Source organism: Trichosurus vulpecula, chromosome 8 (genome assembly GCF_011100635.1).
Source record: "Trichosurus vulpecula isolate mTriVul1 chromosome 8, mTriVul1.pri, whole genome shotgun sequence".
Lineage (NCBI taxonomy): Eukaryota > Metazoa > Chordata > Mammalia > Diprotodontia > Phalangeridae > Trichosurus > Trichosurus vulpecula.
In genome coordinates, this window is record NC_050580.1 from 169899259 (window position 1) to 169917594 (window position 18336).

The 18336-nt window shown below is 36.8% G+C and overlaps 1 protein-coding gene across 1 annotated transcript in view; it reads left to right on the forward strand.

Moving 5' to 3' along the window:
• ATP8B4 (ATPase phospholipid transporting 8B4 (putative)) overlaps positions 1–18336 on the forward strand; it is a 239655-nt gene that overhangs the window by 170215 nt on the left and 51104 nt on the right. The window contains exons 16-18 of the mRNA XM_036736592.1: positions 589–753; positions 4221–4332; positions 7814–7919. Of these exons, the coding sequence (XP_036592487.1) occupies positions 589–753; positions 4221–4332; positions 7814–7919 (383 nt within the window). The remainder of the gene's footprint in view (positions 1–588; positions 754–4220; positions 4333–7813; positions 7920–18336) is intronic.

The following is an 18336-nucleotide window of genomic DNA, read 5'->3' on the forward strand; positions in this document are numbered from 1 at the left end:
CTCTTTGTGCCTTTTTCATGTTTTGCTACATCTTTTTCCCTGTCTGCCCTCACGATGCCAGTGTTGCGTCAATGCCCAGCTCCAGGGTAGCGACCCTGGGTGGGAGTGAGACAGTACTGGAAGGAATTATTTATACTAAGAACTTGATCATTCTTTTGTACGTCTTTCCTTTGTTCTGAGAGCAGTAGGATCCTTTTCATTCAGGAGCAAGTTAAAGCTAAGCAAGACATAAGCCTCTGTCTTTTCTCCATGGACAAGAAGAGACCTAGATAAGTGCTGTTCTATAGGGTCAAGCAAATACAGAGTATGATGTTTTATCTCAAAATAATATCCCAAGGTGGGAACATGATTTGATAGCCTTCAAAATTGAATTGGTGAGCAATAACTCACAATATCTTCCTTGGAATCTTTAAATTTCTTGACAGTTTAAGTCCCTTGGAAATAAAAAAATAAAAATAAACTTTCTTATTTCCAAAAAGAGCCTTGCTTATATTTCAGGATTTGTCAAGCAGTATTCTCTTTTAAAATAGGAAATATTTAATGAGAATGTCCTAACTACTGTTTTCACTTGCCTGTCTTCTTTTGTAGGAATTTGGAGGTGAAGGACTTCGGACCTTGGCCATTGCGTACAGAGACCTAAATGAAGAATACTTTAAAGAATGGTTTAAATTGCTGGAAGAGGCAAGCAGGGGACTTGATATGAGAGATGAACGTATTGCTGCAGCCTATGAAGAGATTGAAAGAGATATGATGGTATGTGCTCAGAGGCATGTTGATATGAATTTTAAGATATGACACATGGATGAGCTGTTGAATAAATGATGCTGCAAAGAGCAGCTGTTGTTTTCAAACACTGAATCACATTTTATACATTTTATATGTTGGCTCTGAGTTTATTCTATATACAAATCTAGAGCTAGCATAGACTTCCACTTATGCAATTAGAATTCCATAAAGAGTAGGCTATGTGGCAAACTCTGAATTCTTTGTGTACCTTGGGAACATGTTTTCTTTCATAGGTCCCAGAAATTTGTCACAAGGCAGGACTGTGGTCCTGAACAACCTGGTGGGGCAGTCAGGTCTCCATAGTGAGGAGGGTCTCTACTAGGTTCTTTTGAAATTCTGCTTAGACCACATTTGGCCCTACCTTTTTGCTTCCTGCTGCCCTCTGGAAAGTCCTTGGGTTTGGCTCTTGTTCAAATCACAGCCCCGACACTTACTAGCTATGTAATTGTGGATAAATAATATGGAGACCCCTTGACACATTCTCAGCTTCAATTTCTTCATCAGTAAAATGGAATAGATGTATTACCGTCCTCATAGGATTTCTGTGAGGAAAATAATTTATAAATCTTAAAGTGTTTCCATATTTGAGCTATTCTTATTTTCATCCCTAGGAGTCTGTGAATTTCTTTTTCTATGCCTTGGTATCTATGCTAAGATCACTGAATATAGTTGAAGCAGTCCCCTCCCCGCAAAGTTGACAATGTCTAGGCAACTCAAATGTCAAGGGAAGCTAACGTTTGACCTCCAGAAGAAGAAAGGTGACCTTTAAGCCCTCTTGGCATCACAGGGTATAAGAGATATATATTCCCAGATTATTTTGAGAGATCTTGGGGTTATACCGATAATTATATTCATGCCGACATCACACAATGGATCTCTTATGAGGTTCTATAGCTTAAGCAACAGGTAATCAGTTGTTGTCCTACTTAGTTGACCTATAACTAGGACCGCCTCCCAAAGCTTTTTCTATCCCTGCCTCCCTTAGCATCAGTCAATCAATCCACACATAGTGCTTTGAGGTTTACAAAGTACTCTGCATACGTTATCATTTTTGATGTTCACAGCAACCTATAATGCCAGTGCTAACAGGTACTATTGATGCCTTTTTACAGATGAGGAAACTGAGGCCAGCAGTGGTTGGCATAGCACTTAGCATAGTGCCTAGCATATAGAAGGTATTTATTAAATGTTTGTTTTCTGACTGGCTGACCGAAGTGAGTTGCCCTGGTGTTATACAGCTAGGGAGACAGGATCCAAACCTATATATTGTTCTAACTCCAAGACTAGTGCTCTATCTACCACACCATGTTGCTTTTCATGGAATGTGATGGAAGGTAGAGTTTGCTGGTTTGGATTATCTCTGTCAATGTCTCCCTTCATTAGTGTATATAATCAACTGATAGACTTTATACTACACCTTGCAAAGGCTATAATTCATACATAATAATAATAATACAAAATAACATTGCCCCTTTGTCTAGAATCTGATATTTAGATTGTAGAAAGATTAGATCCAGATTTGGAATCATAGACTTTTAGAGCCAGAAGGGAAGGTATACCTCAAGGTATACTTGGGTGCCATTAGTTGGGGCAGACTAGACATACTAACTGTATGACCATGGGGATATCATTTAATTTCTCAGTGCTCCCCTCAGGCAGTTCTGTAAAACCACATGAAAGAGATATGTTCTTAGACCTTTCCAAATTGTATGAAGAAAGGATGAAGTCAGGCCAACACGTACAAATGTTATATATAGGTTTTATAGGTATGTAGGTATAAAGGTTATATAGACTGTAACAGCAATGTTGCTAGCAGCTGCTGTAGGGGTGAAATACCAACAACAGGAGCACACAGGAGGGCTGCTAGCACAGGTCCTTTGATCTGCTTTTCTAAGGAAAGCAACTTTAAGGGGTTAACAATTTTACTTTAATTAAACATACATATATCATTCATTTAGTTCAGGGGGAAAAGTCAGCACCCTGATCTTCAGAGAAAACACAAACAGAAATTACAAGCAGAAATTATATAAACAGCAAAATAACACAAACCAGCAGACAGGCTTCTAGCTGTCTGTCCAAAGCTATACATACATAGTTACCAGAGAGAGAGAAAAGTACTAACATCTGAGTTTTCAAAGCCACAGGGCTCCTTAATGGCTACCCAGAGCCCCCAACAAAATACTAACCCCCAGAGTATTTATACACTTCTTTAGGGTCAGAGCACTTCACACTTCTCAAGGGTTTCACGCCTCTGGAGGGTTTCACACCTCTTGTGACCTAACTAGCAAAAAGGAGTGGGCCTTCCTACAAACAAAGGCAAGACTTAATCAAAGGCCCTTGATTGCCTTGGTGCTGAGAAGCACTCCAAAACAAAAGACAACAAAAAGTCCCACTTTGCTTGCCATTACATTTGAAAGGCAAAACTCATCAAAGGTACTTGATTGCCTCAGCATTCCAAAAGAGAAAAAAGTAAAAAAGTCCCACCCTAACTACCATAACATACATACATGCCAAGGGGTTGGGAGCAGTGAGGACGTATTGTGGCTGACTCCTTGGAGTAGAATTGGATAAACCCTTTTTCAAGAGAGATGAGGGTTGATAATTGAAGTTCAAAGCCAAGATCAGATTGAGGAGGAAGGAAGGGGTAAAATTACAAAATTATAAAAGCTTGATACAGTTTTTGATATATTCATGCTGACATCATACATTCGATCTCTTAAGAGATTCTGTACCCCAGGCTATTGCTAATCAGTTGTAGCCACATTTAGTTCACATATCTAGAACCATCTCCCACAACTTGTTCTATCCCTGTTTCCCTTAACATCAGTCAATCAATCAATCCACTGTTATTAAGCACCTATTATATGCCAGGCACTGTGACAAACTCTGGAGATTAAAAAAAAAAGAGGCAAAAGATAGCCCTTACCCTTCTGGAGCTTACAGTCTAACGGGGGAGACAACATGCAAACAAATATATACAATACAAACTATTTAATGGGATAAATAGATACTTAACAGAAAGGAGGTACTAGAATTAAGTTGGGAAAGACTTCCTGTAGAAGGTGGGATTTTAGTTGGAACTTATAGGAAGCTAGAGGGGTCAATAGATTGGAAGAGGAAGAGTGTTCCAGGCATGCAGGACAGCCAGAGAAAATGGTGGGAGCCTAGAGATGGAGTGTCTTGTTCTTGAAACAGCTAGGAGGCCAGTGTCACTGGATTGAAGAGTAGATTATGAGGGGCTTTGAATGCCAAACAGAGCATTTTGGATTTCATCCTGGAGGCATCATATCTTTCACCTGAGCAGCAGGATTTATGGTGGTAGCTACAACAATGCATTCCAATAATTCACTTTGCCTTTGTTTGCCTTCCAAACTCTACTGTTGAGAATGCCAATGCACTTCTGTTAATGTTGGGTTTTCTTTTTCTCAATGCAGTTACTTGGTGCCACTGCGATAGAAGACAAATTGCAAGATGGTGTTATTGAAACTATTGCTAATTTGTCACTCGCTAACATTAAGATCTGGGTCTTAACAGGAGACAAACAAGGTAATTTGAAAGGGTATCATGTTGATATTTGTTGTACATTGAAGGAAATTATTACAGGAAAACTTACATTTGAGGAAATCCAATTAATTATTATTAAATGAACAAATATTTATTAGGTAGATAATTAAATTAAATAGGTAAATAAATATTAATTAATTAAATGGATATTTTTCAGTACTCTAATAGGAAAAAGTCTAAAGGAGAAAAAAAAGCTCATATTTGAGATAATAAAAAGATCCTCAAACTTCCACATTTTGGATTCAGCAGGATATCTGACCTACACTTTCTAAATCTATGTCCACATTACTTTTTGTTGTTGTTCAGTTATTTCAGTTGTGTTCTATTCTGTATGATGCCATTTGGGGTTTTCGTGGCAGAGTATTGGAATGGGTGGTGTTTCCTTCTCCAGCTCATTTTACAGTTGAAGAAACTGATGCCATCAGGGTTAAGTGATTTGTCCAGAGTTGCACAGCTAGTAAGTGTCTGAGGCCAGATTTGAACTCAGGTCTTCCTGACTCTAGGATCGGCACTTTCTCTACTGTGCCACCTAGCTGCTCCTACATTACTCTACAGTAAGAATTAAGGTTCAGAAAGAAGACTCTTGGGCATTGTCACATCCTGAGTCATTCGTGGAATACTAATGATAACTAGCCTTTAGATAACATCTTAAGAGTTGTAAAGCGCTTCATATATGTTCTCTTATTTGGTCCTCACAACAACTCTGGGAGGTAAGTGCTATTATTAGACAGCTTAACTTGTTATTATGCAGCTTTACTCTCAGGAAACCAGAAAATTCAGTTAACTAGAATCATCATTCCATAAGAAGTCTGCTCAGTTAAGGTTTTAATTACAATTAAATAGCTTGTTTTATTTTCTGACTTAAATGATTATTTAAGCACATATAGATTGTGGGATTAGATGTTAGGAGGCCTGAATTGTAAGTTTTTGATGGAACAGTTTTGTGGCCTGGGGCAAAGCATCTAACTTCTGTCTCTGTTTCCACAAAATGAGGTGACTGAAATGGTGTTTAAGGTTCCATCTAGCTCTATCAGCTAGGCAGTGCAGTGGATAGAGGACTGGCCCTGGAGTCAGGAAGACTCATCTTCCCAAGTTCAAATCTGACCTCAGATACTTACTAGCTGTGTGATCCTGAGCACGTCACTTAATCCTAGTTGCCTAAGTTTCCCCTGTAAAATAAGGTGGGGAAGGAAATGGAAAACCACTCCAGTATCTTTGAACAACAACTAACTAGTTCTATCATGCCACAATTCTAAATTGGGAATCTTATTAGGTGGAATTAGAGAGGGGAGGGGGAGGAAAAAGCAGTGTGGCAGAGAGGGTCAGCCTTGGAATTAGAAGAACATGGGTTAAATCCACTTTTGACACATACCAGCTAGGTGACCACGGTAGTATCATTTAATTTCTCGGTACCCTAAACAATCCCTAAAGAGTATGAATAAGAGACATATTGCTAATCTTTATCAGTTGAGAGTTTACACACTGCAGGTACACTAAACTGATATAATCATAGGTCTAGAGCCAACCAATCAAAAAAAGAGAAAAACGTAGTGAAGTTCTAACTTTCTAATTGTTCTCATTCACAATTAGAAGCATTAATGTGGTCTATAAGAGAAATCTGTCAACAGTCAACAAGCATTGATTAAGTACTTACTATGCCCAACATTGTCTAGGAATTATGTGTATGTATTAGATACCATATATATTTAGGCGAGGCAGCTAGGTGGCTCAGTGAATAGAGTACTGGGCCTGGAGTCAGGAAGACCTGAGTTCAAATCCAATCTCAGACATTTACTAGCTGTGTGATCCTGGGCAAGCCACCTAACCTCTGTTTACCTTAATCTACTGGAGAAGGAAAGTATCTTTGCCAAGAAAAACCCATGGACAGTATTGGTGTTCTATGGCCCATGGGGTCATGAGGAATTGGACACGACTGAATGACTGAACGTACGTTTTAGGTATGGTTTGAACCATTTAATTTATTCATGGCTCCAGCCTAGCATAGTACCTTTCACATAGGACTTACTAAATGCTTGTTGCGTTGAATGGTTCTAAACATTAGCAAAATTGAATATTTTAGCTTCTCCAAATCCTAGAATGAAGAAGCATGCATTATATATTATATATGACATAATATTATAGATTATTGTATTTTGTAGTCTGTATATAATATCCAATATTTCATACAATATATTGCATGTGTTCTCAGTATTATGCATTCTGTACTTCATTTTTTAACATTTTACAATGTTTTGTGAGAAACATTTGGGGTTAACATTGAGCCAGGTTTTTCCAGGCTGAAGTTCAGAGGCTGAGAGACCCATGGAGAGTAAGAGAATTCTTCTGGGTCCTAGCAAGTGGTAGAGTGAAGTGCAAAATCTAAGTTCTAATGTTCCACATTAGAGGACCTCTTGTCTACTCTGCCAGCCACTCAGCATTCTCACGTAAAAGTTGCCGGCAGAAAGATACTTATGGTATTAAGCATATATATTAATTAATAACACACATATAATATGACATACATAATATTTATAATATAGCATAAATGTTATATTAATGGATAATAATGCAAGTATCTGTTCCACTGGCAGATTTTAATAAAAAATATATAATTTATCTATGTAACCTAATATATAATTGAATAATTTAATTATGTTATAACTTAATATAACACATTGTATTTAATATAATATATAAAAGATTATACATATATGCATAAGTATGCACATATATACACACACAGTGGAACAGTAGAACTGCTAGTGGAACAGATACATGTTTGTTTATATATCTTTTATAAATATAAATATCCTTATATATATATCTTACATATATATATATATATATATATATGATTTTATAAACATACACACATACACACATGTTGTTTTTGTTCAATTGCATCCAACTCTTCGTGACCCCATGGGATATAGCACGCCAGTAGTGTCCATGGGGTTTTCTTGGCAAAGATGCTGAAGTGTGTTTTACTGTTTATTTCTCCAGTGGACTAACGCAAACAGAGGTTAGGTGACATGCTCAGGCTCACACAGCTAGTAAGTATCTGAGACCAGACTTGAATTTAGGAAGATGAGTCTTTCTGACTCCAGGCACAGGGCTTTATCCACTGAATCATCTAGCTATACCCCCACCCCATCCTAATCCCTCTTCTCTCTCGCTCTCTCGCTCTCTCCTTCCCTTCCTCCCTCCCCTCTCCAAACTCCTCTCTCTTCCTTCCTCCTCCCTCCTCTCTTCCTCTCTCCTTAATAACACAAGTATCTGTTCCACTGATAGCTTTTAACTTGATATATGTATGTATAAATATATATGTATGTGTATATATGTGTATATATGTATAATCGTATCTACATCTCTTATCTGTGTATATACATGCACACATACATGAATATGCTTTATATATGTATGTTCATAATCACCAACTGAGCTGGTTTTCATATCTCATCAGAAACTGCCATGAACATTGGTTACTCTTGTAACATGTTGACAGATGACATGAATGAGGTATTCATCATATCAGGACAAAGTGCAGCAGAAGTCCGGGAAGAACTCAAGTAAGTGTATCTTAAAGAGAAAAAAAAAAGATCAGACTAAACTTTATGAATAAAGGAAAAGAATCCTGCAGTTTCCATACAGTATAAGACTTGTTCATATTTCATATTTGAAAATAATTTTAGTAAACAAGATCCACAGTGATTGGCATTAGCCTGAAATCAGTAATGAATCACCGAAGGAGACTTCCATTTTCCCCTAGTGCCTTCACTGCAATCATTGGATGTAATACTTTTTAAGCCATGATGTGACGGAAATACTGTAGATGTGAAGTTAGAAGACCGGGTGCCATCAATTTAATTCCACAAACTCTACTTAGTGTGTTCCTCATGCAAGGCATGGTATCTGGGGCTAGGATGCAAAGATTAAAACAAACAAGAATAAGTTCTGAATTCAAGGACCTCATACTCTTCTGGAGGCTGCAACATTAGATGGATGATTAAATACAAGATCACTTGAGGAGGGAAAGGGCCCAAACAGCTGAGAGAATCAGGAAAGATTCTTCATAGGAGAAGGCATTGTCAGCTGAGTCTTGAAGATTGCTAAAGAGTTTAAGAGGTGTAACTGAGGAGGGATTGGATTCTAGGGTGGGGGTATGGCCTGTATAAAGGTGTGGAAATGGAGTATGGAATGCCAAGGTGGCAGGAACAGTAAGTTAGTTTGGGTAGAACATAGAGTACATGAAGGGGAGTAAAATAAAGCTAGAAAAGTGCTCTGTAGCTAGAATTTAGGGAGCTTGAAATGATAGGCAGAGGAATTTGTATTTTACCCTAGATGTAATAAGGAACCATTAAAGACTTTTGAGCCAAAGTGTAACGTGATCAGATCCATTCTTTATGAGGTCTATTTTGGCAGCTGGGGGGCATAATGAAATGGAGAAAGGAGAGATTAGAAGCAGAGAAACAAATAAGGAGGTGATTGGAGTAAGATCTAATAAATAAATAAATGTAATGATGTATTAAACTGATAATATTAATTAAATAAAATCAATAAAATATTAATATTAATAATTAAATCAATACCAATTTGTATATTATATATAAATAAATGTTTAAATAAACAAGTAAGATTTTGTAAATATGAAGGCTAATTAGGAGGCTATTGCAATAGTACAGGTAAGAACTGATAAATGCCTTAGAGTAGTGGACGTATGAGCAGAGAGAAGGGGGTCAATGAGAAATAAATTGTGAAAGTAGATTCAAAATGATTTGGCAGATGATTGGATGTGGAAGTGAGGAAGAGAGAAAACTCACAAATAATTCCAAGGTTGTAGATCTAGGTGACTAGAAGTGTTGTGGTTGTTTTCTCAGTCATGTCTGACTCTTTGTGACCATATTTGGGGTTTTCTTGGCAGAGATACTGGGGTGGTTTTCCATGTCCTTCTCCAGCTCATTTTACAGATGAGGAACTAATGCAAACAGAGTTAAGTGACTTGCCTAGGGTCACACAGCTAGTAAGGGTCTGAGACGGGGATTTGAACTCAGGAAGATGAATCTTCCTGACTCCAGTACTAGCACTCGATCCATTGTGCCATCTAGCTGCCCACATTTTGTGGTACCTGCAACTGAAATAGGGAAGTTTAAAGGAAGGGCAAGTTTAGGGGGAAAAATAGAGTTCCATTTTATACCTAGGGAATTTGAGATAACTATAGGCTATCTAAGTGGAGATATCCAACAGAAATTGATTATGTTAGGTGGAAGATCAGGAAGGAGGTTAGGGTTGGCTGTAAATACATTTTGGGTGTCATCTGCATAGGGATCATAAGTGAGCCCATGAGAATTGATGAGATTACAAAGAAGCAAGGTATATATATGTATACAGAGAGAGAGAGACAGAGAGACAGAGAGAGAAGAGAAGGCCCAGAGAATAGCCTTGGGGAACATTCATAGTTAGGGGGTGAGATATAGGTACTGATCCATCAAAGGAGACAGGAGCAGCCAAAAAGTTAGAACCAGAACCAAGAGAGAATAGTGTCACAGAAGCCAAGGGAAGAGAGAATATACAGGAAAAAGGGTGGTAAATGGTGTCAGATGCTTTAGAGAAGTGAAGAAGGATGAGGCCTGAGAAATGGGTTTTGGGTTAATGAGTAAGAGATCCTTGGACAGAGTACTTTCAGTAGAGTGTTGAGTTTAAAAGCCAGCCAAATCTCACCAGGTCTCATGAGGTCAACTTACTTCCCTAGCTTTAGGATATCTACTTTATCTTGTTTATTTCCTATGTTTTATGCATTTACACATAGGCACCTGAAGCCATAGATTTTTTTGCTTCTATTCTTGGATATTTTCTGAGGTATACTACTGGGTCTCTATCCTACTATTTGGAAAAATCACAAAAATTCAACCTTTTTTCAGGATCTCAGTGGGCATGTAGTCAGCTTGACATAAAGAAAAAATTAACAACCAGAGGTATCCAAAACCGTAATGCATATAGTAGAATTCCTTTCATTGCAGGCTTTCAAGCAAATGATAGGTTGTCAACTTGTGTATGAAGGAGGGGAGGGGACTGTTCCCAAAGAATGATACTGCTACTCATGGATGGAATCCATGGGAGGGGTATAGATGCTAATGGAGAATAACAAAGAGGGTGTCCTCCTCCCCAATATCTCCAGTTCTGTGGGTAGTGGTACACCCACAATCTGTGCCTTCCAATCTAAGTCTCCAAGCTATTTAGTGCTCAAAATTATAGAGAATTATAGACAAATATGACTTGGCACTAAGAGAAGACTACCCCATCATTTATGGGGTAAGGCAGTAGTCTGTACCATTGAAATCAGGGTATTTTCTGAGTTTGCATAATAATGAATAAGGAATGAGGGGTAGGGATCCAGGAAATTTAACTCTATACCATAGCAATAAAATAATGGGGGAGAGTGGCAAAATCCAGTCTTGAGGTGAGTTGAACCTTAGCATACATGCACCCAGGTGGCTGGGGCTGTGTCAGTTCATTAAAACAGCAGATTAAGAGCCAGTTTTCAAATCTGGATATTCTGCGACTGTAGGATCATAGACCACAAATATTGGGTTGTGTGGGATCATGAGGTCTTAGATATAAAGTTAAAAGTTACCTAGTTTTGGGGGGCAGCTAGGTGACTCAGTGGATAGAGTACTGGTCCTGGAGTCTTGAATGCAAATTTGGCCTCAGACACTTACTAGCTATGTGACCCTGGCCAAGTCACTTAATCCTATTTGCCTTAGTTTCCTCATCTGTAAAATGAGAAGGAAACGGCAAACCGCTCCAACATCTCTGCCAATAAAACTTCCCCGAACAGGGTCACGAAGGGTTGGGACATGACTGAAATGACCGAACAACAACAATGTTGTCATTTGCACTTTGTCTTCTCCCCTTAGACTGTGAGCTCCCTGAGAGAAAGAACTGTATTTTGCTTTTCTCTGTATCCCCAGACCTTAGCACAGGGTCAGGCACATAGTAGGCATTTACCAAATTGAGGAGGTGCTTGTTGACCCACTGACTGACTTTCCAATTGGAAGAAAACACACAAATAAGGTTTTAGCCGCAAATCAGATGTTCAGAGCACAACAGCGCTGCTGATACTAATCCTTCTTCAATGTTATTTCTGCTGATTTTTTGTTGTGGACCCATCTGACAATGCCAAGGGCTTTGGTGGCAACATTTTTCTTTGCTGGATATTTTTCTGTAGCTATGATGCCAGCAGGACCAATCTCCAGGCTGCATCTTCACACCCTTAACCTCTCTGGGCTTCATTTTCCTGTTGGATTAGATGACTCTATAACACAAGTCTATATCTATGGTCCTATGAAATCATTCCCCTCTTTTCTGGCTGACTCAGGATACAAAATATTCATGCACGTTTCTCAGGGTAGTGTTAGACCCAGATATAAATGCTCACCCATTTCTTGTTCTTCTTCCATTTTATTGTGAAAATATCTGGCATAAAGGATGAAATTTTATGAGTAAATATGGTGATATTTCATATGAGATGTTATGAAAGTATGATGCTATTTAAGATACTTTAGTTGAATTCATCCAATTTATACAATGTATTCACTGCTTTCTGTGCAATATGATTTAGTAGGCAGGCAAAGGAGAATAAAGCAAATTGGAATATACTTGAAGATGCTTTCTCCTCTCAGTGTGGACTCTCTACATACGTGTAAAATTGTCCTTCTAAGGATGAAATATTAGAATTGTAATTTGCACTGTCTTGTATTCTTACATGTATACCCTTTGGAGGTCAGTGGGAGTTCATGTGGAAAACACATATACAAGAGTGAGATTGAAGTCATAGTATTTGTTACAAGGAAAGTGACCTAAATGCTTCTATTTAAGCTTGTCAGATATGTTTAGAACATTTCATAAACATGGTTGTGTAATTTTCATGCTTATCATGCATATTGTTTGTTTCAGACTTAGTGTCTTAAAACAATTCTAGACACATTGAACCCTAATTTAATTTGGTTAGCATAGCCACTTTGATATTAAGGTCAAAGAGGTATAATTGGGTTCTGTTTGGGTTTCTTAGAAGATTATTTTCCTGATTGCATTTCATAAACACATATGCCCTCTACACAAAGAAAAGCAGATTGAGAATGTATTTGGGGTTGTTCTGACAGATCAACTCATTCCATATTTCATCTGAGTAGCATTGATTATGTGCTCCATTCCTAGAAACATTCTTTAACAGCTCATGAACTGACCATGCGTCCTCTAAAAATACTTTAAAAATAGCCCTCTAAACTGGTATTTGCCATTCATTGATTCAACACGTTTATCAAATGTCTGCTAAATACAAGTAGCATTTGCAATACATTTATTTATTCATCACATAGTTATTTATGTCTGCTCTGTACCTGAGAGAAGTTCAGAAGCAGGGTACTACATTCCATACTATTTGGAAAGGGTAGGAACATAGGGTTTGGTGTTCAGTTGTTTTATGTCATTAACTCTGAGCCAAGTTGTATGCATGATATGTATGAAAAGTACCTCTCCATGTTTATGAATATTTTAAACACGTATGATGGAGATTTAGACAATTAGGAAACTAGTTTTAGATCATAGATTAAATATATATGTGATATTTAGATCATATATTGAATTTAGATAATGGATTGACTATATTGAATATTTATATCATAGATTGAATATATGTGTGTGTGTGTGTGTGTGTGTGTGTGTGTGTGTATCAAAGCTGGAAAGGACATTAGGCATCATCTAGTCCAACTCCCTCAATTTATGGATGAGGACACTGTTGTTCTAAGAGGTTAACAGTGATCTACCCAAGGTTGTATAAATAATAATTATCATAGCCAGAATTAGGACTCAGTTTCTGTAACACCAGGTTAAACATTCCCAAGTTCAGCCTTCTTCCCTTTGTACTTCTTGTTCCTATCCCTTCTAATAAACAGTCCTAGGCAAAATGCCAAGTTGGTAGCATTTGCATTCAATACCATGCTCTCCGACATCCATCCCTTCTCTTAGTATTTCACATTGCCATCTGGCTATCCAAGGAGGCTTTCCTTCCCCCAAGCAGTGCAGAGATACTGGCTCTGGATCTCTCTTTTTCCAGTGTTCCTTAGTGTCTCTCCTGTGTGACCTTGTCAAAGTCAGTAACTCAGAAAGTTACTTGCTGAGGGTCTTATTCACAAGTAGATTGCTTTTAACTCTCTGTTCAGATTTATCTGAACTCATTTACCTTAAGGTAGTAGTAGCTAATCATTGCTAAATGGACTCTTTCTCACAAGGGTGATTGAATTTTTAAGAAAGTATTTCTAAAATGGAGTGAAATGCATTTTTCAATGGTGGGATTTGTAGCATCAGTGACAAGTAGGTCAAGGAGACAATTTTTGGATAGAAAGAAGTCTTGTATTCCTTCAGTGAAGGAGTTCTAACCTTTTTTTTAAATGTAGACCCCTTTGGCAGTCTAGTGAAGTCCTTGGACCCCTTTTCAGAACAACGTTTTTAAATACATAGAATAAAACACATAATATTACAAAGGTAAAAATAAAAACACATTTTTTCCTAAGTTCATGAACCCAATGAAATTGAACTACGCACCCAGTATCCCAGGTCAATAACACCTGCTCTAGTTGTACTATATGAGGTATCAACATCTCTAATGTATTTTAATTAATCTCACATTTTGTTTAGAAACTAGGATAGTACTTTGCCAATAGTAAGCACTTAATATGGTCTCTGAGTTAAACAAACAGTTATTATTTATGCTGTGTTTGCCCTTGGGGATACATAGATAAAAAATGACACTTTGTTAACTCTCAAGGAATTTATTATCTGAGATAAGATATGTCCACAAATAAATGATGCAAAACTAAATGATTTATCAGTCAGTCAATAAAAATTTATTAAGCCCTTATGTTCCAGGCACTGCAATAAGTAAGAGGAGGCAAAGAAAGGCATAATTTATTCCACAGAATACTTTCTGATATTATAGACTTGTTGTATGGATGACAACATGAGATTTTTATATGTGTACCTTCATGTGTATACATATATATGTGTAGAATATATTATATGTATATGTGTATATAATGATATATGAACATACATAATATATGTTACAGATTATATGTAACATTTTATATATGTATAGCTGAGATATAGGTACATACACATAATGTGTACCATATATACACACATATGTATATGAGATTTTATATACACATATAAATATATCATATACATTATATATATATAATATATACCGTATTTATATATACACATGTCTATATATAATATATGCACATATATACACATATAAACCTCATTTTTCTGTATAAGTACACACATAAAATGCATTATCCTCATATAATATATAAGAATATTATAACGTATTATAATAAGAACATCATAATATCTTATATAAAACACTTTGAAAAACTACAAAGATTATATAAATACAAGGTATATAAGCAGGCACAACTAACTCTAAATATTAAGTATATCCAAAATCAATCAATGTACATGTCATTTGTGAGAAAAAATGACTGAAATAGTCTTGAAATAGACTGAGATAGTATTAGAAGGAATTTTATTAGATCATTTGGTAGAAAGTGAGCCAGAAAGAAAATGTGGTTCCCTCTCCTCTAGGCTCTGGGAGATTTACAAGAGTACCCCCGCACAAACCACATGTAACTAGTTAAATACTTTTGCTGAGAGGGCTACTTGAAAGCAAGGTAGATTGAGTTAGCTATCCATAAATGTAAACATTAAATAAAATTTGGGCAAAGCCAAAACAAAAAGGAACCCAAAATACAAACTTTGGGTGGAACCAAAACAAGATCTTGGCGAATGGACACCACAAACAAATATTTTAGGTGGATCTGGGAGAATCAAAAATTCTTTATAGCCATCTTTAGCATTCCTGGACAGTTACTGAGGTCAGGGCAACATTCTGGGTTCAAGCAATTTCTAGTCACATAAAGTTGCAACAATATAATAAATAAATATAATATAATAATATATGATAAATATAATAAAGTTAAACAATATAATGAGAAGTTTTCTGAGCTATATAATATTTTCACAAACAGTTATCAAATATCTACTATATGACAGGCATTGTGCTAGGCACTAGGGTTATAAAGAGCAAAATAAGACATAATCTCTTAGGAAGCTTGCATTCCATCCGAATAGTTCCTACAGCCATGAAGGTGGCTGAAGCAGGTGCTGTGGAGTGCTTAGGGCTTGGTCAGACATCGAAGATGCCGAGGTCATCCACTGAGTTCTGGACTATCACCAGTTGACCTGACTTTTGTCTTTCTGCTGGACTCTAGAAGGGAGTGTGAGACTGAAGATTCTGCCTAGTTCTGCTTCACTTAAATCCAATTCATACGCAAGTCAAGACATCACCCTGTGATGTCATTGGTCCTCTTCGAAATGAAGGGCAAAAAAAGAGCAAAACAACAAAAAAAGTAAATGCAAAACTTATAAGTACATAGGAGAGGAAGGATATGGGGAAAGGTGAGGTCCAAGTGACCTAATAGGAGAAAGCAGAGAAGGAATAGAACACTTTTAGCTAATGAACCTGGGGAAGGCTTCATGGAGGATACATTACCTGAGGTTGGCCTTAGAAGGAGAGAGGAATTTTCACATGTGGAGGTGGAAAGAGCGTCTGTTTCAGGACATATAATGCAATTGAAAGGATACTTGGATTGGAATTGGATACCTTGGGTTTGAAGCCTAAATCTAACATTTACTTGCTACACAACCACAGGCTAGTTGTTTAACCTATCAGAGCCTCTATTTCCTCATCTGTAAAATGGGAATAATGCTACCTACTACACACCTCATAAATTTGTTGTTGTGAAGAATACACTTCATAAATCTTGAAATCCTCTGTGAATGGTAATTATTATTTGGGGATGTAGCCTATGCACTTGCACAAAAGCATGAAAGGGCAGTATAAACTTTGATTGAATGGAATAATTGCTTATAAAATTATTGTTGTTTCTACATTTTAAAGGCATAGCATGAGCCACATTGATGCTGGCACTCATGTTCTATTCTGACGTTGTTCAGGGCACTCACAGAGAAAATTCCACCAGTTTTAAATAATTCACATGTAGGATACCTTCTTCTTCTTCTTCTTTTTTTTTTTAAAAAAAAACTGCTTCAGTTGTCAACCATGTGCTCAATTTAGCCATTAAAAAATCAGCCAACCTGGTTTTCTGATGTTCTTTGGATAAAATAATTGATTGGATGTTTCATTGATCAAATGACTATATTAACATTATATAGTCATAGCCCGTGGCTCCTCAAGTTTTCTTCAATGATACAAAAATAAGTAAGCAGTAACGAGCAGGGAAATTAGTTTATAGGTCCATTTAAAGTGATGTGACAGTGAATGGAACCTCTGCGTATTTCCTGGTTAGGTTGGTAATGTTGTCAAGTGGATGGATTATCTGATCCAGAAGTGAGGAGTCTGTTATCTAGTCAGACTTTCCAGTGCAGAAAGATTGAGCAATCAACATGCTCAATGTCTATTTAAGCTTAAAACCATCAGTGATTTTTTTAAAATGATGTTAAAGAATGCCACCAGGAATCCTAAGAAAAGCATTCTGTCCATTTTCATGATCTGGACTTAGAGTTTCAGTAACTTATTGTATTTAGGTAGTTGCTCAGGGCACTGGGAGGGAGATTATGTGACTTGCCCATGGTGGCATTTTGTCAGAGTTATTAGTTAATTCCAAATATTTATATTCTGTACAGTATTTGACACAATCAAAGTCAGTTCAGGATTCAGGTCTTCCTGACTCCAAGATTTATCCTCTATTCATTACATCATGATACTTCTTATCTTTTCATATCTTTTCTATACGCATTCTACCGAAACCTCCAGGAAAAGGTGAAAAAAATAAAGACTTAAAAGATCATTTTTAGGTTTTTCATTGTGTTAGATAATCTTTCTTTATCTTAATTTCAGTGAAAATATATTTAATATCTCAATAAATATCCTTCCTTTGAATTATTTTGTTCTTTCAAGAACAGGTATTTCTATTTATTTTCCAGAAGTTTTTTTTTAGTAGAGCATTCCACAGGACTTTAGATGGGATCAATGACCTTTGTCTCTGATTCTTTTTTTTTTTTTCCAATCAAGATTAACTAACATTGCTTGTCTAATCACTCATTGATATGTTCAAGATAGTCCAGCGATTAGAATACTTTAGGTTACAATAATTAGAGCATTTTTACATGCCTATATAATAATAAGCCACCCTTCATTGGGAAGTTTGGGGGGAAAAACCAAACCACATACTCTTTTGGTTTTAGCATTTGTTATTTGTGTATTATGGTGAAGTATTGTGTGTTATTCCAGCAAAATATATGGTCCAAATATGTAGAAACAGACTTGTGACCATCTTTTTTTTCTTTCTCCATAAATTGTTTATGTAGAAACCAGCTGGTATTTGAAGAAGTAAGCTCCAAGAAGAGAGTTAGGGTCATAGATCAGCGGGCAAAGGTTTTAATGTATGAGAACCCACTCTTGGCTTGAAGAATTAGGGAGTTCATTGGGAATTAGGGCAGAAACCCCAAAATCTATCTACTCCTCTTAGTTTCCTTTTTTCTTTTCTTTTTTGTCCTGGAAAAATATTTCTGCAATAGATTTAGATGATAGCTTAAGGGAAACTATCCTGAGTAACTAGGAGATGTCAGTCTTTGCCTGAACTTTATCCTTCTTTGGTATGTTTTCATTCTCTAGAGGGAAAACAGAGACTGAGTCATTTTTATAGAATGAAGAACATCATTAAATAGGAAAACCCCATAAGATGTTCTCACTTTGGTAGTTTTTCAAAATCCAGTTTATATGCTCTGCAACAGTTTCAAGGAAATGCAGAAGTGTTCATTTCAATGGAACTTGCCTTCTCATGCATGCGTGTGTGTGTGTGTGTGTGTGTGTGCATGTGCATGCTTTGTTTCGATAGA